The 24,495-nt window shown below is 28.5% G+C and overlaps 1 protein-coding gene across 5 annotated transcripts in view; it reads left to right on the forward strand.

Annotated features, from left to right (window-relative positions):
• The window catches only part of LOC129907327 (transient receptor potential cation channel trpm), a 282,057-nt gene that overhangs the window by 68,273 nt on the left and 189,289 nt on the right, over positions 1-24,495 (forward strand). For all 5 annotated transcript variants that reach the window (XM_055983461.1, XM_055983462.1, XM_055983467.1 and 2 more), the window contains exon 2: positions 24,133-24,400. Coding sequence is in view for 1 of the 5 variants with exons in the window: in XM_055983464.1 (XP_055839439.1) it covers positions 24,320-24,400 (81 nt within the window). In the remaining 4 variants the exon portion in view is untranslated. The remainder of the gene's footprint in view (positions 1-24,132; positions 24,401-24,495) is intronic.

Below are 24,495 nucleotides of genomic sequence, written 5' to 3' on the forward strand. Positions count from 1 at the left end.
AGTATACTTAATATGGTTGAATACAGTAGTTTTTTTTTTCTCTAATCAATAAAAACCACAAACGAAGAAGTCTAAGGAACTTGCATTAAAAAAGAATTTAATAATGATTTTCTAAGCTTTAAAAAGAAGAACCTTAAAGTGGTTTATCCTCAACTGGATGAGTGGATTAACCTTACCCTAATACTCTTATGAAATAGTAGTGACGATAAGAAAATTAAATCTCTTTTTGAATAAACCCTTTTAATGCTAACTTGACGAAACAAGTGTTTTACTTTTACCCTACGAATAGGATAATTGTTTTTTTTTTTGTCACACATTTAGGTACAGAAGTGGATAGGGTTGCCTGCTTTAACATTTTGGTTAATCAGATTTTTTATTAAGTCTTCGAATGCTGCTTAAGTCTTCGAATGCGTAGTATGTATATTTAAAAATCATATTTAATTCAAAGTTATACCTATAATTAAGTAGTTTTTTATTTATTTACTACAGTACTTTTTCTTAAATCGGAAACACGTTTTTTGAATATCGATGTAAGTTGAAGAATGAATACACAACTAATTTATTATATAACTATGAATTGAATATACATTTTAAATACACATACTCAGTGTTGCCAGGAGCGGCTATTTATAGCCAAACCGGCTCCATCAAGTTTTCTCCGTCTCCTTCAAATTCTGATTTCCGATTTACCAAAATTTGGCTCCTTAAGTTTTCAATTTGGCGATTTTTGGCTCCTTCAAAATTAAAAACTTTTATAATAAAAGAACTTGATTTATTTATATTTTATTATGATCACACACCTTAAAGCCTTCGAAGTTTAACTAAACTTCTTCGAAGTAGTACCTACTTCCATATTATTCATATATTTTGTTTCCATTTTTCCACAATCCCCGTCATCGAATTCCTATAAAAAATTGTTTGAACTCATCAATTAGAACACCGATTTTTAGTTTAAAAACATTTTAAGACCTTCTTCTACTCGTTGGCTGTCTTTTTTATCACAATACTTAGAGCTAATAAATTAAACACAGCTAGTACCTATTCTAAATATTATTATTGATCATGATGAGAAAAATGCTTTTATTTCTTTAAGCCTTATAGTTTTTGTTTATACTGTTATAAATCCAATTCAATTTAAAGTTTGAAAAAAAAAAAAATTTTTTTGAAAAAAAATTATAAAAAATGGTAGGGGAAGTACGTCCAATATGACATACCATAAGCTTTTTCGTCAATAAAATAATACCCGTGGTATATAACACAATTTTTGCATTTTTTATTCATTCTTTATATTACCTATTAGGAATATTTTATAATAGTTTTTGTACTAAAAAAATAAATAAATTTAAATAAATTAAAACTTTGAAAAAAAAGTATCGAAATTTATTTTGTCCATATGGCATGGACAAAATGACATAGGTTATATGGACAAAATAACATATGGCATTTTATATGAAAAAATACAAAAATTAGTTGGCAAGTGTAGATTTTCAAAGGAAAGCTAACTTGAATCCACCTAATCCTTTGTATAGGACTTAAAAAACTTGTTGGTGTCCAGTATGCTTCACCTTAATGTAGCCTGCGGGACACCGAATGTTTTTGATGTTGCAAACCCGCCCATTTTGTTTTCATTAGCAGCTTCAATGGCCCCCGCATCGCCTGAACCATGATTAGCGGTCGGAAGTTCGCTTATACCCCATTGACATATTTAAAGTTAAAATTTAAAAAAAAACAACAACAATTTCTATGAAGTTGAAGGTATGTCGTTTTGGCCATAGGTAGAGTATGCCATTTTGTCCGGGTATGGTTTGTTTCGCTTTTCTTATTTCGGTTTTTGGTTGTTTCGTCTTAGTCGATTCGCTATTTTATTGTTTCGTATTTTTGTTGTTTAGTTTTTTATTTACTTCGTTTTTCCTTATTTCGACAAACTTATACTCCGTTTTCTTATGACCTCGTTTTTAGTTTATTTTGTTATTGATTACTTCGTTTTTTCACTATTACGTTTTGGAATTAAGTCGCCTTTAGTTCACTTGGACTTTAATTATTCCGCCACCATTTGTTTCGCCCATTTTTTTGTCTATGTTAATAGCCTAAGGGCGTTAAAATTCGCTCGAATTTTATTGCCCTTAGGCTATTAACATCCACAAAAAAATGGCGAAACAAATGGTGGCGAATAATTCGCGTCATTTTGAGTGCCTTTTAATTTTAAAAATGCTCAAAAAAGAAAAAAAACAACGAATTCGTTACAATTTAAGGTAACACATCTCTTATAGTATAAGGATTTGCTTATCTTTAATCCAAAAGTCTTCAAAGCCCAAAACAATCCACAAAACTGAAGACGGAATAACCAGATGCCAAAATAAACTAAAAGCGAAATGAACCTTGACGAAACAACTCATTGGACTTGTAATGAAAATGCGAAATAAATAAAAATCAAAAAGACACAAGGCGAAGTTATAGTTGGGTGAAGTGATCGAAATACGAAGTAAACGAAAACCCAAATAAAGGATGGCGAACTAATAAAAAAAAATTGTGTCAAAAACGAAATAACAGAAATCGAAGTAAAAAAGGCTAAACAATAGGCACCCATTTTGTCCATATCGTAGTTTTGACACATTTTTGTATAAAACACTGTTTTAAACCCTTATTTCATAAAAAATATTAATAAGTTTTTAACTTTAAATTGTAAACTGTCGTTATACCCAATAAAACATTCAAAAAAGCTACATACAACTCCCAAAATTAGTCCAAACCCATAAAAAATGAAATAGCTCCTATAAACACACTTTACTTTGTATTTTTGGTTTGAGGCTGTCAATTGAGTTGTTATTTTGACAGAATTTCAAAATTCATTGGTTTCACCTACTGAGATAAGAGGTAGGGTTACATGTGGTACACATTTGAAGTTAAGGCTGGTATGTCATATTGGCCGTGTATGTCATTTTGGACGTATTTCCCCTACCTACAAAATACATAATATGAGTTTTTATGAACAATTTTTGAAATTGGCGATTTTTGGCTCCAAGACTTCTTAAATTCGGCTCCTTGCCTCTAAACTTCTCTGGCAACACTGCACATACTACCTATGCTTATTTGTGAATAAAAATGTATGTTTTAAATTTTTTTTTGCATTAAACGTGTAAAAAGTGATTTTTTGAAAAAGTCTGAAAAAAAAATGATTTTCTTTACCAAGCTAAATCTCTAAAATTATAACAATTAAAAATCTGAAAAATGTTCACATGATAGCTACATTTATAAAGTTTGAGTCTGTAAGGTTTTAAATTTTTTGAACAAATGGTTTGGCTGGAATTTAAGATTGATAGAACAAGGTCCAAGAAACCTCATGTTATTCTCATAAGAAACTTCAACCGCTTGGCGGCACGGGTTAGAATTAAGTTAGAGACTTGAAACTTGGGGAATATTTTTTTTTTGGTTTATATTGTGCACCTTGCAATTCACATCATGATTTGCCATATTTTCTAGTTACGAAAAAAGTAGCATAGATTCTAGCATAGTTTTGGTCAAATTCAACAAAACAATACGCCAATTTTTGCGTATGGGTTAACATATATTCTTTCAGAACATAACCTAACTTTATTTTTTTGTTTATTTTATTGTGCAATAAAAAATGGGTAAAGTTGAAAAATTTGAGGAAAAAATCACTTTTTAAAGTTTTATGGGATAAAAAAATACACTTAATTTGTTTAAACAATGGACTTATGTATATCCCTCTGTCGGCACACAGGTGCGAATTTGGCAGGACAAAAATTAAAAGTGGTCACAAAAAAGTGTCTTTATAAGGGTGAAAATACATTTTTTTGAATTGTGAATACAATATTCGAATTCCTCGGAATATTCTACATCAATGTCATATATGATTCTTTATAAAATAGTGAGACCGAAAAAAGTTCCAGCGACATGAAAAAGTATAAACCAAATTCGCAAAAAAGAGGTGTGCCTACTACAGAGGGATGTACATCATTTAAAAGTTCTAAAAACCCTCTTTGAAAAAAAAATGACTGAGATATTTATAGATTACATCGTAATTCGTAAGGTCTGTAAAAATTTTTTTTGTAAATAAAAAAAAATTGGAGTGTTCCAAAAATATAACAAAAATATTTTCATGCATTATTCGACCATATAAACAGCCTACATTATGTTACTTTTCGGGTGTATTTAATTTGTTTTATTTTGTAGCACAGTGTTATTTATCCCTTTTTTGAAAAAGTTGTTTAACGTAGACAAGAACCTCATCAAAAAATTTTGCATAAAGTCTATATCTAAAAAAAATGGCCTCATAAGTCAACACATACGGGTCAAAATCATAGAGGTGGGAAATTTCGATTACAACTTTGTTTTATGATAAAAATTTCGTGCTGAAATGTTCGCTTTAGCCATAATTTGTCTGTTAATGAACGGGCAGAGCACAAAAATGTATATTTTTCAATTACCGCAAAACTCCAAAAATTAGTACTAGAAAAACGTTCCTCGAAATGGCGGTGATCTCTTCAAAACGACTTTAGGGGTCTAGAAATAGTATCAGTGTGAATGATATTTTATTAAGTTAGTGAGTCTTGAATAAATCAAATATAACTTTGTTTTTTTTGGGGCAGAGACCGATTTTTACGAAAAATTGCTTTTATGCACGTCCGAAGCAAGTAATTTTTTTCTTTTATTTTTTTGTAACTTTTTTGATAAAAGTGTATATTACAGCCATACTCAGAAAGGATACTGAGAAAAAAAAATCTAAAAAAAAATGCAAAATTATGAGTGTAGAACTACATTATTTATTCAGATTCTAAGAGCGTTCCTGGAAATGACGTTTTGACCATAATTTATTTTTATTTTTTATGTCACAAAGTAAAACAAAATATTTTTGAGATTATATTGTAGTTGCCTCGATTTTTGATCATAATATCACAAAAAAAAAATAAAATTTCAATCTAACTATACCCCAAAACAAGCGTTCCCGGAATGACGGTTAATTGATGTACACTACTTAAAAATGTAACTAAAACTAGCTTCTTACATACATTCAGGGGCGTACACTCCCTTGGGGCAAGCGGGGCGACGCCCCGGGGCCCCCGACCGACCTCAGGGCCCCCACTGGAGACAATGCAGAGAAGGAAACTGTTAGAATAAATTGAGTTACGAAGTAAATTGAAATGTATTTGAATCACTTCGGATACAAGGGAGACAAATTATGTCATTCAGTGTAATGTATAATGCATTGGTAGCCACACAATATATATTGATCTGATAAAAAGGTTACCTCAGGGGCCCCAAAAAAAATAAACTCCTTTTTTAAAAGAAAAATTATAATTTTATCTAAGGGCCCCAAAAAATATTACTTGAAAAAACTTTGCAACCACAAATAATACATTAAGGGCCCCAAAAAAGCAAAAAACAACTTCAAGTCAGGGCCCTGCAGGGGCCCCAGATGCTTTTACTTCAGGACTTAAAAAAAAATTAAATTAAAAAAAAAAATGTTTAATTATTTGTTGATGGATTACTAAATACACTGGTCAACAAGGTTTTTGCCACAAGAACCAAAATATACTTTGCTAGTAGTTTTTAAGGTGCTGAATCAGAATCTGAAGTCAGAAAAATTTGATTGGCCTTCGTTTTTGAAATATTACCGTTAGAAAATGTCAAAAAACGTAATTTTGGTTGTTTTCGAGGTTATGTTTTTATGTGGAGTAATTAATTGTGAATACATTTGTAACGGTGCCTATAAGAGCTAGTTTTATTCTTTTAAAAAATGTTTAAATCTTTCCGATAGCTCTTTTATTGCCCGAGATATTTAAAATTTAAGTAGCGGTCTTTGAATCAGAAACAACATTGGCCAACCAAATTACACTTTGTTTTGCCACAAGAATCAAAATATATTTTTCTGAAGGGTTTTGGGTTGCTGAACTTGAATCCACAATCAGAAAAATTCTATTAGCCTTCCTTCTTAAAATATTACCGTTATAAAATGCAAAAAAGCGTTTTTTTTTTATAACGGTTATATTTCATATACTTCGGGGATCCAAAAATATTATATGAAGGGTCCCAAAAAATAATTTTTTCAGGAACCCCTTTAGTTGAGAGGCAATCAAATAATAATTTGGGGGCCCCAAAATCTATTAGATACTAAGGAGAACAAAAATATTCATCAAATTTTCTGATGACATGACAAATATTATTTGAGGATCCTCAAAAGCTATTACTTCAGTGGTTCAAAACAACCAAATGGAAAATTAAATATCAATTTAGGGGCCCCAACATAAATACATCAGGGCCCAAAATAAAAACATTACGTTATTGGTGGCATTCCGAATATTACATCAGAACAGACGCTACAATACCTATTCATTCTTGGCTCCAAAAAAATTATATTATATTTAAGGGGCCTCTAAGCACTTAATTTTGAGACCCCAAAAATAATTTTTCAGGTTCCCCAAAAGAAATAAACTATGTTTGATGATGGAAAATCAAATGTGTACACATTACATCAGAACAGAGGCCCCAAGAACTATCAATTCTAAGCTTAAAAAATTTTTATTTTAGGGGCCGCTAAATATTTAATTTTGGGGGCCCCAAAATTAATTTTTCAGAGGCCCAACAATAAAAAAAATAAGTTTGATGATGGAAAATCAAATATGTACATGTTCATATTACTTCAGAACAGAGGCCCCAAGAACAATCAATTCTAAGCTTTCAAAATCGTTAGAGCCGTTTTTTCAAAAACTAATTTTTTATAAATAATTTTTTGGAAAAAAAGTTTTAAAATAAAATTGGTATGCCATTCTGTAGAAATCACTAATCAACATCTTAAAACAAAATTTCAAAAAAATGTCCCGTTTTCGAAAATTTGATTTTTCAAAAAAAAATTTTCAAATTTTTTTTTTAAATCCAAAAATTATTTTTTTCAAAATTTTATTTTTGGCTTATATTTCAATTATATAAATGCTTCTTCACAAAAAGTTTTTTTGAAATCGAATAAGCAGTTTCGGAGATAATCGGATTTGAAAAAACGGTTTTATGGCAGGTACCGTTAATAATGATTTTCAAAAAAAAAATTTCATTGAAAGAACCTTAGCTTAAAACTAACATTTGAATTTTTTAAACAATATCGTTATAGTCGTTTTTGAGATATTTCTATTTTACTAAAATCGGTATATGACAAGTACCGTTATTTTTGGTCCAAAAAAATTAATTCCAAAAACCCCTCTGGAGAGTGGCTAAATAACGCTACATACCAAGTTTGACATTAATCGGTCCATCCGTTTAGGCTGTAGCTCCTTATACAGACAGACTGACAGACAGACAGACAGACAGACAGACAGAAGGACTTCCGGGACCCACTTTTTTGGCATTGTCTACCATCGTAATGTCATGGAAAAATGTTATCTCAACTTTTTTTTTTGTACGAATGCATAACTTGATATATGGTACCTATATCGCAAGTAAAAAAATGTGTGGCGTATACGTACTTTTTTTGTATCTAAGGGGCCCCCAAATATCAAAGGGGCCCCAAAATTTAGTCTTGCCCCGGGGCCCCCACGACTCAACGTACGCCACTGCATACATTTTATATATTTATCCATAAAAATAAGCGTGGAATGATAAATCTATATAAAATCAATTTTAAAAACTGCTTGCAGCACCCTTTTGTACGTTAGATGATTAAAATATTGATACATTAAGAAATGTTGGTTTTATGCGTCATTTTTCTTGGGACAACTTTTATTAATGTATAAAAAATAACAACACTTAATTTTTTTTGTAAGAGATGTACATATACATATTTATAAAAAGTATTGTGTATATGTAGTATTTAGAAAAGAAATACTTTAAAATAATTGACTTTAATGTGCTTTTAAGTCATTTGAATATCAGTTTTTGAGTTATGCAATAAAAAAGAAATGGAAACTTTTCTAACCGAAACAAATATTTTTGTAGATGCTTGCCTACTATTTTAATTGGTAAATGAGAAAAAAACTTTAAATAAATGTTATTTTCATTTAAAAAAAAAATGCCTGGAAATCAAATTTTCCATTTCCTTGATTTTGACCCATACCTATTTCAAATGTTAAAAAACTTTAACCCTCTTGGGGCGCCATCTAGTTTCAAAATAAAAATCTGAAAAATTTAGAGGAATTTTTTTTTTATTATTAAGAAACAGTTTTTCCACTTAATAACTTGATTCTCGCAAAAAAAAAACTAAATAACGAACGCCCTAAGTTATATATATTAAACGAATAACAGACATGGAAATTTAAAAATACAGTGCAATATTTTCAGAATCCTAAACATTTTTAGGTACTTGATGATTTAAAGAGAAAAACGCAATATTTAAAAACTTCTATTTTTGTATTAATAAGAGCATCGAAATAATTATTTGCATTACCAAATTTTTTTATGTAAATCCCATAATTAAATTATAATTTAAAGAGTATTTTCATTATTCAGAATTAACTTTTCGAAAAAAAAGAAATATTCAACCATAATCGATATTTCCTTTTCATTGATTTTAATATCAAATCGAATTATGTATGTATTTATTCTGTTCTGCATTTTACCCTTCAAAGATTTCATATATGTATGTACATTCACATTCAGCCTTCATACCAGTTTCAGACATTTATATTCCATAGTATAGTACCACAATGACTTCCGGGGAAAAAAAAATTCATTCATTAAACAAAATAATTATGTATGAGTTCAACATAAAAAGATTTTTCGGGAAAATAATTGCGAATAAATCATAACAAGTAGGAATTTATTTTTTATTGTATTTGAACGTTTCATCTAAAAAGTAATTTAAATTTTGTGAGCCGAAGTCAAAAGGTTAAAATTTTTTCCTTTGAAGATGGCGGATTAAACATAAAATCCTTGATGCTTCTGTTTAAAATATAAGAGTAACCAATAGATACGTTTACGTAACGTATGAAAATCCAATTTTCACACAGTCATATATGACTGGATACATTTTGTAAAAATTATCCTTGCTCATGAGGCATGTTAAATCTAATTTGTTTTTGTATTTTTTCAAAAAGGAAATTTCCACAAAAAAAAAGAACACAGAAAATTTGGCTGATTCTTTCTACGAATTGAAAACGAATTAAAAATTAGCTTGATTGCACACACACGCAAATCCACATAAAAAGCAAAAGAAATTGAATTGTAAAATTTGAAGCTTGGAAATAATACCCATAATTGGCATTATGAATTTGATCCTTTGGATGAATTTTTTTTGTTGGTAGGTACTTTTAGAGATAAATCCAATTGGCTTGTTATACAATGATGTGTGTTACATAAAAAAAAAGATTTAAAGAAGTATGTACTTTGAGTTTCATTTTAGGAGAAATTTTAAAGGGATCAAATGCCTCGTCATTTTGAAAGGGAATAAATGAAATATGCGTATCCTTATGAGTTATGACTTTATGATTTACATAGAAAATACGCAATGTCATAAAATAAAAAAAAGCAATTTTGAAACATTTGAAATTTTTAAAGGAATTGTTTTTTATGAATCTTTGGAATTCAATATTATACAACAGTGAGGAATTATTGGCATAAAATCTTTAGTTCAAAGAACATGTAACACAAAAGGAAATTACATGACTTTGATTTCTTTTGCACTAGTTAATAAAAAGTTTTTAAGAAATGAGACCACAAATTTTCTTAAATGAATGAATGAGATCTATTTTTTTGAGTATTTGTTGTATGAACAACATATACATAATAGAGGTTTCACTGCGCCATCAGCCAAAAATGCTCTATAAAATGTGTTTTATGATATTTAAAATGTTAAAACAACATTTTTATTATCAGGATGATATTTAAATGTCACATTTTGGAAATTTTGTTTGATATTTTATTATCATTTTTTCATATCAATTTCTCATTCCAAATTATTGAAAAATATTAAATAAAAAATTCTTAATGTGTACTAATTTAAAGGCGCTTTGTGTTTTTTCGAAGTAAAATGTATGATTTACTGAGAAAATTTGATCGGCACTAAGATTTTACTTCACATAGTTTGGGAAAAAATAACAAAACAATTATATCACCTATAATAGAAAAAATAATATCACCATTACTTTGTAAAGAATACTCCCTTTCAGTAATGTTTTGAAAAAAGAAAGAAAATTCTTAAAATAATAAAAATAATAAAAAAGAAAAGGAAAGAAATAAATTTCATTATAATAAACTAAAACGTAAAATCTAGTCAACATTGATAATTTCATTGTCAAAGTGAAATTTTCACTATCCACTTAAACTTAAAAAAATGTCAAAATGATATTTTAATTGTCAAAGTGAAATTTTTACTATCCCACCTGAAATTAAAAAATGTCAAAATGATATGATAAAATATCAAAATTGATATTTTAATTGTTGGACGACTTTTGTCACTGAAAAATGTTAATTTGATAGCTGTTATTATCAAATTTTTTTTTCGGTGTAGCCCTACATATCTATTATATATATTAAAGTTTGGTTTTGTGTACGTTCGCTAACCGGCCACACAGACTGACTCATTTTCTTAATTTTTTTTTTAAATCAAAGAGGCATAAGAGGAGAAGGTTTAAATAAAAAAAAAATTCAAGATTTTATAGGGTAAATAGGGGTAACACGACTTTGAAAAAAGAGGCTATTTTCTAAACGGTAAGTCGTAAAGAGTTGACTTTTTTTTAAATGATAGACAAATTGGTATAACGGGAAAAACAATTTTTTTTTGTCCCAAGTTTTTTGGCCGTTTTTAACAGTTTTTTATTTTTATCTTTTTTTCTTCAATAGATAAATGAATGAAATTTACAGTGTAGATAGATAATAGGCAAGACTATATTTGTACAAAGTTTCAATTAATTTTGTAATGACAAATTTGAAATATCGGTAAAATAAAACTCTATTTTTTAACACGTTACATCTTTTGATCTGGAGCTTACAAAAATTTGATTTATCTTTATTGAGCATCCTGATAATATTACCTTTCATTTGATGTATCACACATAACGCTACATTCACTACAAGCTTCACAATGGTAAATTAAAAAACTTAAAAAACGTTTTTAACATAGGCCACTTTTTTTTTAATTTTAAAAATGAATATTTTTAAATTAATTGGACGAACTTTTCAAGTTTTGATTACATTTTTGTATTGGGAATTATGACAAATTACAAAGTCGAAAATAGAAATAAATACAAGAAATGGCGGAACGAAGTCCGCCGGGTCAGCTAGTTATATTATAAATATGTTCCGCATATATTTCAAATTATTGTTAGAATAAAAAAAACTGCCTTTGGTTAACGTCTGAAGTGCTTCGTTCAAACAAAACCCGACAGTAAATGTACGTAAGGTAGGAACAACTGATGAATACTGAGAGATTTTTGCCGAGCTCGTAATAACTTCGCATTTGTAACTCGCACAGGCAAAAAGAGATGTTTTAGATCAAAATTAAGTCTTAATCAAACTTCACGTAAATTTGTACCAGTTTGCGTTTAGTCAGAATTGGCTTCAAAAAAGAAGTTGACAGATGCTTATGACCTTAATTATGATTTTGCAGGTTATAATTTAAATGCGTCGAATTTTCTCGGTACGCCTTACTCAAGAATTCTTGAAACTCAAAAAGATAAAGTTATAACACCCGATTCTTAGTTACTCGAAATACATATGTATTCTCAGGCAACTTTTTTATTTTTATTTTTATTTTTATTTTTATTTTTATTTTTATTTTTATTTTTATTTTTATTTTTATTTTTATTTTTATTTTTATTTTTATTTTTATTTTTATTTTTATTTTTATTTTTATTTTTATTTTTATTTTTATTTTTATTTTTATTTTTATTTTTATTCTCAAAAGGTTCTGCAAATTTTTGGGTTCATGATAATTACAAGACCAATATCGGTACTAATTTTTACCTCCTTATCATATCAAGTTCAATTGTTTTAATTTTTTTAAAAAGCAGGACTCATAAATTTTAAGGCTTTTTTTCTAAACACATATTTAATTTTATCTAACTCTATAGGATTAGTATTGGTTTCGAGTCAAAATAATTGTTGAACTCTTAATAAACATAAACATGATGAGGAAGTCCAAAATATAAGTCGGTCTTTGCATCTGTAACTCTGAACGTACACGTATATCGTCCCGTTTCTGCCTGAACCACGTATCTACAGATCAAATTTTGTTCAATTCTTAAAATAAATATACATTTTTCTCAAAATTTAAATTATGAATTGAACAAAGGGAAATCAGGTTTTGATTAAGACATATTGACTGAGTTGTTTCTTCAATTAAACCTTTGTATCTATTCTTTCTGTAAGTTATAAAGCAATGTTTAACAGAAAAAAAAAATCTTTAAAAAAATGTACTTACGAGGTTCAAGCAGAAACGGGACGATATACACATTTGCACTGCTTAAACAGGTGGACAGATTTTTTTTTTAAATTTGATATGGAGGATTTTTATAGAATCTTGAAATTTGCTTATTTTCTTGTTTTTAGTTTCTCTCAGAACGGTAACATTTTCGAGATATTTCAATATGCTTGAAAAATGATTCAAACATTTTGTTGAAAATTAAATCTAGTTGTTAGTTTTTCAGTAAGGTCTTTTTTGAATAAAAATAAAAATCAAAATCAAAATTTTCAAAAAAAAAAAACAGTATTATTTATTTTTTTCGAAAATGGGATTTTGAAATTATTTATTATTACTTTTTTTTTTTTTTTTAATTATTTACAATTCTAAAGATTTTGAATATTTTTTTTTTGAAAATCTACCTATATCTTACTAAAAAAAATCAATTTGGTTAATTTTTTTATTTGTAGCTCAAATTCATTTGAAATGTTGAACGAAGTATACGAAGTGTCTGATTTTCATATAAAAAGTTTTAAAAAATTTATTTAAAATTTTTAGATTTTTGATCCTTTACAATCCTTTGACTTCTGTTAATTGGGAACTAGGAATATTATAGCTAAAAACCTGTGCATTATTTTGATGACTTCGATTTTAAATATTTGCTGTCAAGCCTTTTTGTGATTAAGTTGTTCATAAAAATATTTTGACTTTAAGTTTAATCTTCTTATCCTAGACTTGTCTTAGTTAACACTCTAGCAATCGAAATGCCAATCTTTTAATTTAATAGTTTTAAGCAATAAGTAGAAAGGAAGACGCCTGGCTAGACTTAATGTTGTTTAGTTCATTAATTCTTCACCCAGTTATATTCATAACGTCAGCTAATTTCATTCCAATCTCAAAAATATCCTCCCACCGAGAATCCAGGTTAAATTTTCACATATTTCAGTCAGCAAACATTTAAAAGCAAAATACGAATAGTAATTTCCTGCTCTTCAAAAATCAATAATGTATAATTGATCCACATTTCAGCATCCATGTCAATAAAATATCATCTTAAAAAAAAATCTAAAATTTAATTAACATAAATAAAAGAAATAAAAAAAAAATAAACATAAAATTACGCTTTTCTTTCACACTCCTACCAACATTTTATTGATGTATTTAAAGTATAAATAAAAAATATTTAGCAATAAAATTGAAACAAATTTCGATTTTTATGGAACAATTCCATTTGAATAATAGAAATCTATTTCGAGTACCTACTCCCTCGTTCTCCACCCTTCTCAGGTATTTTTTAATATCTCGAAAAAAGAACATTACAATTTTTTCAATTTGTCTGTTTTTCTCAAAAAATTGTTTCGTAAACAAAATGTCCATCAAAGAACTTATATTGGTTGCAAGCAAAATAATAATAATAAAAAAAAAAAAAGAAAAAAAGTCGTTAAAATGTCATCATCCATCCATGGGATAACTTCTGAATGGATTACAAAATGTCTGGGTTATAAAATAAGGTATATACTGTACACCTATTACCTAGAATATAGATATATACCTAAAGTTTACACGAGGGAGTGTATATTTATATTTTCTCATCCAAAAGTCGACCGATAAAAATCATGCCCATGCCCACAGACACGAGAAAACTACGTCTATTCATGCATTGGAAAAACACAGCCCAGGCGTTTGGTTGGATGTACAGATGTTTGATGATGGATTCTACTACATGCACTGTTACCTCCCGCACCTAAGGATGGCTTCTCATCAAGCCTCTAGCGGGAAGCCATCATCCGCACTGAAATGTAATACATTTTCAAAAGTGTTTCTTTGTCCACACAGGTATAGTAGGAGAGGTATATGAGTGGTATGTGTAGAGAGTGGAAGTTCGAAGAACTTTTATGATGCCAGCGGTTCCATTCAAGGGTCGGTGGTTTACCTAGATATTCGAATTTTTTTTCACACTATAGCCTGCAGAATATGTCTGATCTATATTCAATAAAAAATTTAATTAGATTTCTTTTTTATTACTTTTTTTTTTATTAAAGATCAAAAATGTTTACTTCAGGAGTATAAATAAGGTTATTTTGTAACCGATATGGCCTTAAAATGAGATGGAAAACTGTATAAATTAATAACTTTTGTCTCAGTTCTATTTAAATTTCATTTTGTTTTGAGAACAATTAATATTAGCTTATTTAAGGACAACTCATCCTGGGATAAGTCATCACGGACAATTATCTCAAATGTGAATAGTTATCAAATCTTTACTTAAAGACTCGAAATACATTCATAAAAATAAGATAAATTATTTTTATAACCCGCCAAATATTTTACTTATTGTTTTACTTAAAGATTAGGACAATGTTTCCTTCTGAGTATAAATAAGGTTATTTTGTAACCGAGGGCTTTAAAATGAGATGAAAAACTGTACAAATGAACAACTTTTGTGTTGAAAACAATCAATTTCAGCTTGTTTAAGGACAAACGTATCCCGTGACAATTTATCACGGACAAATCATCTCAAAGTTTAAATGTTGTCAAATCTTTCCTAGAAACCCGAAATATATTTATAAGAATAAGACAATTTATTCAATCGATTCTTTTTTTTTTATTAAAGATCAGAAATGTTGACTTCTGAGTATAAATAAGGTTATTTTGTAACCGAGGGCGTTAAAATAAGATGGGAAACTGTACAAATGAACAACTTTTGTCTCAGGGCTATTTAAATTTCATTTTGGGTCGCAAAAAAACCATTTCAGATTATTTTAAGACAACTCATCCCAAGATAATTCATTACGGACAACTCATCTCAAATGTAAAAAACTGCGAAATCTTCACCAGATAAACTGAAATACATTCATAAAAATAAGAAATAAGAAAAACCGCCAAATGGTTTAATTATTTTTTGATTTGTGATTAGAATAATGTTTGTTTCTGATTTATAAATAAGGTTATTTTGTAACTGAGAGCCTTAAAATTAGATGGGAATCTGTGCAAATGAACAACTTTTGTCTCAGGGCTATTTAAATCTTATTTTGGGTTAAAAAAAAGTAATTTCATCTTATTTTAGGACAACTCATCCCAAGACAATTCATCACGGACAACTCATCTCAAATTTTAAATGTTTTCAAATCTTTACTAGAAACCCGAAATACATATATTCATAAGAATGAGACAATTTATTTAATCGATTCTTTTTCGTTGAAAAAACCGCCAAATGCTTTACATTTTTTTTTTTATTAAAGATCAGAAATGTTTACTTCTGAGTAAATAAGGTTATTTTGCAACCGAGGGCCTTTAAATGAGATGGGAAATGTCTCAGGGCTATTTAAATTTCATTTTGGGTGAAAAAATGCATTTCAGATTATTTTAAGACAACTCATCCCAAGATAATTCATCACGGACAACTCATCTCAAATGTAAAAAAAAACTGTGACATCTTCACCAGATAAACTGAAATACATTCATAAAAATAAGAAATAAGAAAAACAGCCAAATGGTTTAATTATTTTTTGATTTACGATAAGAATAATGTTTGCTTCTGATTATAAATAAGGTTATTTTGTAACTGAGAGCCTTAAAATTAGATGGGAATCTTTGCAAATGAACAACTTTTTTTCAGGGCTATTTAAATCTTATTTTGGGTTAAAAAAAACTAATTTCACCTTATTCAATGACAACTCATCCCAAGACAATTCATCACGGACAACTCATCTCAAAATGTTAAAAACTGTGAAATCTTCACCAAAAAAACTGAAATACATTCCTAAAAGTAGGACAAATTATTCAATCTTTTTTCTACAAAAAACCGCCAAAAGCTTTATTTACAGAAGTGAATATCTCAATACCGTCAATCAATGCTCCCAATCAAATTCATAAAAATTTTCCTCTTTCAAGTATTATTAACCTTTAAATTTCATTATATTCGTATACATTATTCCTAACTTAGACACTTTGAATCCCTATGAGATAAAATAATGCGACTCCATTTACACAAATCAGAAAGCAAGCACACTGAAAATGCTCCTCGTAATACGAACTCATAAATTCTATATCACCCCAAAGGATCGAAATATAAATATGAATATAAAATTTACACTTTATCACATTTCGAAGTGTGGAATGGAACAGGGACACCAAAAACCCCAAGAAAAGTAGCAAAAGTCCTGATAAATTGGATATTTTTATTCCAATTCTTTTTCGTTTGAAAAACCTCAAACAAAAAAAAAAAAAACAAAACGAAAATCAATTTGCAAAAGAGAATATAGATGGAAATAAAAAGCCTTCCAGTTCGCAACGAAATAATAATAAATATCTATGTATTTGTCTATGAGTATATTTGTATGTGTGTGTTTTTATGTTAAAAACAAAACATCAGACAAATAAACAAAAAAAAAAAGGAAAGTGAAATTCCGGCAGGATATGGAGATATAATGTGACATGATGAAGGACCAAAAAAGGGTGTGTGTCGAGCCTGTTACACAAACAGATACCTTCAATCTCTATTCTCCTATATGGAAATGTGCATGAATGAGTGTAAATAAACACAACAAAGCAAAACACAAAAAAGGAAGAGGGCAATTATATATTGCTGCTGATACTTTGATTGGTAAATGAGAGAGAGCGAGCGAAAGTGGTAAATGAATAATGGAGGCATTAATATCGACGACACTTTGACATCGACAATGAGTCAACATTGATTGCCACCAGGAAATAGGGATATCAAATTAGGCTTTTAAGTGTTAAACTAATTGCCACAGATCCTTTTTTTTTTTGTGGTCTGTCATAATGTGGGAATTGTTAAGAGTAGAGAGATAAGTTAATGAGCTACTTTGTCGGGAACAATACCCAGTCGAAGGGTTTACAATCATAGAATAGACTTGTGGTAGTGGTTGGGATCTGTAATCTTATGTACCCAGGAAGTTTTAGCGCAAATTCCTTTCATATAGTAGCTGCTGTTCAGAAAAAAAAATCTTAGAAACCTTAAGCTTGTTTAAAAAAAAAGAGGTTGTCTGTAAAGCCGGTTTACGGACGATGATTTTACGTGATAACGTCGTCAGAAAACAGGTTGTGTGCTTTTGTTTAAAATGAGTCAATTGAAGCGTTTACTTATTTCAAAAAATCATAATTTGCAAGAAAAAGCCAAAAAAAAAAAATACCTTTTTTATTTTCTCATTATATTAATTTTTTAATTTTAAAAGCTTATTAAAAAAAATTACGCAATTTAAAAGCCAAGTATTTCTTCTTAAGAATAAAACCATTTTTAAATTTTACAATGCGCAAAAAGTATAAAAATAATTTATTGAAAACAATTATTTTCCTTAAAAAAAGCAAAAAAAACATTTATTTTTATCTTCTCACGTCATTGATTCCATTTTTTTCCCTAACAAAATTTTATACCATCTGAAAGCTTATTGTCTTAGCTCAAATTATATATCAGGTCTATGAGACATCTACAAAAAGAGCTAGAATTTTTTGAACTTGATCAAATTTCATTAAAAAAAAACACAAAAAAAACATTTATTTTTATGTTCTCACGCTATGGAATCAATTTTTTTGTTTGACAACCTATAAAAAATATATACCATGTGAAAGCTTATTATTTCACCTTTCATATGACGTATCAATCTAATTCAAAGATGCCTACAAGAGAAGTTAGAATTTTTTAAAGTCAACCATGTCGAATTTCCAGACTGAGATTACGGTACTTCACATTATGGTGGCTGTTCGGGGGGCAACAGATCTCCACTGGTGTTTTGAGGTTTTTCGCAAGTTTCTTGATTTAACATTGTGTAGGTTGTAGTTAGTCTACTGTTATGTGTGATATACCAAATGAAAGGTAATTGTATCAGGATGCTCATAAAAGTTTAATAATCTTATCTTCTCTTGGTCCAAAGTTATAACCTGTCATAACTCCACATACTTTATTCCTGTATCTTTTAAAGAAAAAAAGATAAAAATAAAAAACGATGAAAACCGGTTAAAAACTGTCAGAAAACGTGTTTTTTAAAAATTTGTTTCCTCTGTTATTAAGTCAAAACTCACTTCTCACTTAACGATTCCAAGTTTTTGCACATGCATGCATAAGGCTTAATGTCCTATAAGTTTAAGATTTTTTGAAGGCTCCAAAAAAAAGCTACAAATTACCCAAAAATACCCCTAAAAAACAAGGTGTCTTTCAAAAATTCATATTTCGAAACGCAGAGTGTTGGAAAAAAATCCGTATCAGAAGCCTAATTTTTTTTCTCTCATCTTTCGCCTGGCATCTTTAGAATTGTCAAAAAAAAATTTCCTCTACCCAAAATCATCATTTTGTCATAGCCCCACATGTGTTCAACGTTCAAACAAAACGTTAAAGCTTAGTTTCAAAATTTTTTAGAATTTTTTCTTAAATGGAGTTATTCTTAAATTAATCTCATCTATCTATAGCAAAACAAATCAACTCTCTACAACCACGCGTTTAGATTTTAGCCCAAATTTCATCTTTCCGTTTAGATAAAGCTTTAGGTTATTATCTTTCAAATAAGCTATAGAATATTTTTATATCTCTAATAGTTTATTTTTAATTATGAATTGAAATTTTTTGCCGCACTGCGAAAGTCCGAGAGTGTAACGTTAGAAAATGGAGTCACTTTTTTGTGGTGGCTGCCATGGCTCATCGATTTATAAGACGTTATCACGTCAAAAAATGTCTGCATATTTTCTTCTCTTAAATCACTTAACCTATGTCAACGAAAAAAATTTTAGTTAAGGAAATAAAAAAAAACAAATTTTTTGGATTTTTGTTGTAAATTTTTACCATTTTGTAAATTAACTTAAAGAAAAAGAGTTATTAATTTTTTATTTGACAATTCAAATAAATAGATAAAAAGAATGGCATGTCATGGGAAATATATTAACATTTGAGTGTAAACAAAATTATTAAAAATAAAATACTGTACGATTTTCAATTTTTTTCCTGAAAATTCTATGTTATAGAAAAAATTAAATAGCGTTTTTTTGGGGTTACAACCATTTAAAAATATTATTTATTACTTTATACAAATTTTTTTTTTTTTTTTACATTTCTCATAAAATTATATTAAAACAAAGTATGCAAGCTTTTATGAACATTTTCATTAAGAGGTTTAACATTTCTAATCAGTCAATTCTCAACCGATTTTCTTAAAAAGTAGGTTACCTTGTTGAATTGTGTCTAAGTGTCTTTTTTCTAAAATAGAACAAAAAAGCTAAAAATCTGTTAAAAGTTAAAGACGCCATGAATTTTTGCAATGAATGAAGATACAAAATAAACGTTTTTTGTTCACCCACAAAAGTGAATGACACCAAACCGGCGCACAGTGGAACGTCTAGTACAAAATTCCGGACATTGGGTGAAAATTTTTGTTTCATTCTTGTACATATTTTTTGTTTGTTAATCATAGAAAATTGTCCCTTCTTTCATAATCCACAAGTTATTTTTATCAAAATGTTTTGGTTTCCAAGATACAGAGTCTCAAGTGGGGACTATTTCACAAGAAAAAAAATGATGTTTTTCTTAGAAATTTTCATACTCTTATATCTGGCTCATTTTTTAAGATATCTTCTTGAAATAAATTTTGTTGATAAGATACTGATATCTAAAATATATATTTAAGAAAAAGATCCTAAAATTTTATTTCTAAATAATTCTAAAACACGTTTTTCTATAACCCTTTTTGAAAATTTCTCTTCAACTTTGAAAAGGCTTTTAAAAAAATGCTCACATATGCCCGCTCTCTTAGTAGTCTAGAATGAAAGCTTAATAGTTCGTGTATAATATTTTAAAAAATTTGGATCCGACCGAATCCGACCCCGTTTTTTAGAGCACCATCTTTATAAATTTAACCCTTTAGGTAGTATTTTTTTATTTATTTTTTTTATTTTTTCCTATCTGTAAAGGGGAGGGTTGGTGTTATTTGGCTAGCTTAAAGTGACATGGGGTAGTTTAAACCAAGAATGTAACTACTGAATACATAACGTAAGGCAGATTGACCAAAAAAATAAAGAAAGAGTGAGTAAAAACAATTAATTTTTAAGGTTTTTTTAAGAGTAAAGCACTGTCAGAGTGATCAACGAATGAACGAACTGTAATTTTTTATGCTTATGTATTTTCTAACAAAATCTGGATAATAAAGTAGCAATCTAACTAAAGTTTAAATTAAAAAAAAAAATATATATATATATTTCAATTTCTAAAGCCCAGTATCCTGCTGAAGCGAAACGGAAATTTGTATAAAAAAACAGCACAACGAAAAATTTTGTTATGCTTTTCGTTTCACAGCACACGAGATTGACAAACGATATTATTAGGTACCTGTACTTAAATACTTGGAAATTCCTTGGTCCAAAAGAATTTTGCACTTTGTGAATTTTAATTTCTTCAAAATTATTTTCAAGTTTTAATTTATTGACATTATTTAATTTTGACTTTCGTTGCTGACTTTGGAGGCTTAGAAACATTTTCGTTTCGCTTCAGCAGCGTACTAGGTTAGCTTAAAATAATGTTATGGCTTCGAAATAAAATTTGTCTTACAAAACAATTTGTTCTCTGAATTGTTTCTTATTTAAGAAAATAAAAAATATTTTTTTTTTGGTTTTTTGAAAAATTTAAACTCCAGTTTTTTGTTAAGAAATTTGTTCTAAAAATATGTACAATTTCATTTGTTCGTTCATTTGATCATTCGTTGGTCGCTCTTATGTACATTGTACATTTTAATTTGCAATTTTAGCTACTTGTCTTTCATATTTAGCTGTACATAGCTTTATGATTTTTTGATAAATAATTTTAGTGTATAAGTAGGTATATCGTATTTTGTTTGCTTTTTTGTTGTTTTTTTTTTAATGAATCCATCATTATCTTTTAAATTAATTTCATTATTAAGTTGACAATATCTATATTTTATCATATTTTTTATGTTTATGTTGGTATTTTCATAATAATACCAATTCATTTTTAAATAACACATATTTACATAAGATAATCCTTTTTAAGCTACTTTTTATTCATAATAATTTTTTTGCAAATAATCGGTATTTTAAAAGACTGTTAACAAAATATGTAAACGCTTTTTTTTACTTAATAAATAAAACAATAACGTAAAGTATTAATTTTATGTGTAGTAAAATAAGGATTTGGTAGTTTTTGTATGTTAACCGCTATTTTAAGTAAACAAAAATTAAAGAACTAAACATTTTTTGTGATTTTTTATTGGATTCAATTCTGCGATTTTCAAGAAGCAATATAGCGAAAACCGTTTTAGGATCCGTTCATTAGATCAGAAGTTACAGTCCCATGACCACTTTTTCATAGTTTCGATCCACTGTGCGGCGGCGTTATTTGATCTGTTATGATAGCGTAACCAAGTTTTTTTTTTTTCAACGGAAAAAAGCGTTTTCAATTTTGAAGGAAAAGAAAAAGGGTATCGCAAATTTTGACAATCAATATTTTATACATAGCTATGATCTTGTCGCAAATTGATTGGCTTAGCATTTTGTATGGAAAAAATAACCGTACAAATATTTTTTTCTGTCCATTTTACAAGGTTAAGAAAAACAAAACTTTTGAAAGACTTTTGGAATAAAAATATCAAAAATATCATTGAAACTCAAGTCCAGAAGCTGAGTTGAAAAAAGTTAAAAAATGTAACTATTTGACCCTTTAACATTGCATTTAGAAACGATTTTGTGACTTCACAATGCAACATTTCATAACTTTTTTCCCATTTGGGAACAATGAAAGTTAACTATTCTTAACAAAAGTTAACATCGGCGAACAAAAGAACGCAATTCAGTTGTGCGAAGCTCCAGTTAAAAATCACATTTTCATTTCGAACTGCACGTTTTCTATCTGTCATAATTTTTTTAGTAGAAGCTTGATGTAAAAATGGAAAATTGCGAAGCGGAGGACCTTCCCATTAATATTAAGAGCTCATATTTGGTGTGTATATTCTAGAGGTGTCTAGCAATCGATTTTTCGCAGTACCAAATAAAAAAAAAAAGAATTTCAATTTTTTTGACCCACCCTAATATACAAATTAAAAAAAAAAAAATCATGGGTGTAGTTCACACGTGGTAGAAGTGAAACCTTTAAAAATTATTTTTTCTTTCAAAAAAAAAAAAAATCCATATTTTTTGTATTCCATTACCTTTAAATCCATTTGTTCACATGACAACCTATAATAAATTTTGTATCATCTGAAAGCTTATTATTTCACCTTTTATATGACACTTCAATCATCTTTCTACCATGCCTATAAAAAAACAGTAAGAATTTTTTAGAACCAACCATGCAAATTTTTCAATTTAACATTGTGTAACTTGTAGAGCATCTGTCAAAAAAAAAAATCATTTGTATGCCAGTTCGAATTTTTGCTCTTCCATAATTTGCCTATGGTAAAGAGAAAGTAAAATATCATAGTTATATAGAATAATGGAATTTCATTTATTTTACTGTTTTTCATTCTGGGGGTGACACCATAATAACCGTCCTGGGTGCCACACATGCTAGCTACGCTACTGTCAATAACTATACCTGTTTTTTTTTTTCTAGGGTTAATATGAAAGTATTGGTTAAAAAAGTACAAAAAGATTAGATCAATAAACATTTACTTGACCATGAAATGGATTCGATAATTTTAAATTATCACTTCTTTTCTCATGAAATTGTTTCCAATTCCTTAGTCTAAAATCATCAAGGAAACCTTCATTTTAATTAATTTTTTACGCAACTACGTAAGTACTTACTTTTTTTCATTCCAAAAAACTTTTCTTATAAATCAATCTCCTTACGCAATGCAATATCATTACAATCATTACATTTTCGATTTTCTCTAATAAATTGCGAAAGACACACTCAATGACACATAATAATCGAATCCTTTTCTCACTCAGGTAAACCAATATAATGTACCATCTCTACCTTCCTACCCATTTTAAATGAAAATTGAAATGGATATAAAAGAGTCTCTTCGACGTGTCATTCGAATGCATTATTGTCATCATCAAAAACATCCATTTCAGTTCATTGCGACATCTTCAGACAGAAAAAAAACTTCATTTCATTCATATGACATCTGAAAAGGACGAAAAAAAAAAGAAAGAAAAAAAAGTATACCACATAAACTAAAGACTATTATGTGAGTCTGGTCTGATCCTTCTTCGTATTCTTTTTCTCCTCATTTTTGTTTTTGTTTTAAATTTTTGAGAAAATTCGAATGAATATGACAGGTAGAAAAGAGAGGTAAGGCACATAAGGACGTGATACAATAAACATCAAACAAACAAAAGGATAATATACCGACTTTCTGCAAAATAATATTTAAGTCATTCCACGTGTGCATCATCCACATATCAATTGCACGCATTTTTTTTAAATGAGAGGTTTTTCTTTTTAATTACACACACATTTTCTCTCTACCAAAATGACAAAAGATGTATAATATGTGGGTAAAATCCATCAAAAAAAAAAAAAGGATGAAAAATCCTTGAATTAAATTTAATAGGTTTTTTTGTTTCTTATTATTTTTGATGAAGACAAATCTGCAAAACAAAATTTTAATAATCATTTTTTTCTGTAAAAAGGATTTTGGATAAAAAAAGGTTATCCTGTCAATCATAAGTAGGTAGATATTCCCATCAATTATTATTATTTTGTTCTTTTTTTTTGCAAAAGTCCTTTTTGTATTATATTTCTTTGATGTCTCCAGGATGATTTAGACAAAAAAAATAATTTTTAATGTTAAATCCTTTATTTTTTTTTTCTTTCTTTACAGAAAAAACTCACAAAAAGCACACGACACATACTAAAAAAAAAGGACATAAGATTTGAATAATCTCTTCCAGTCTCTAACTTTTCATAATCACACCCAAAAAGGATTCCACAACAAATCTAAAAAAAAAAGAAATAATAAAAGAAGAAAAAAAAATAAAAAAAGGATATTCAACATCCACCACCTCCACATGTTGGGAAAACTCATCCTGTCCCAGTGCTGTTGCTGTAACCCACACCATCTTCTACGGCCGAAAGGACGCATTCATAAGGTAAAAAAAGGTTCATCCAACCGAAAGTGGATCTTATTACTTTTCTATCTCTATCTCTTTCGACGACGAACAGGAGAAGAATTGACAACAAAAAG

Source organism: Episyrphus balteatus, chromosome 1 (assembly GCF_945859705.1).
Source record: "Episyrphus balteatus chromosome 1, idEpiBalt1.1, whole genome shotgun sequence".
NCBI classification, from domain to species: domain Eukaryota; kingdom Metazoa; phylum Arthropoda; class Insecta; order Diptera; family Syrphidae; genus Episyrphus; species Episyrphus balteatus.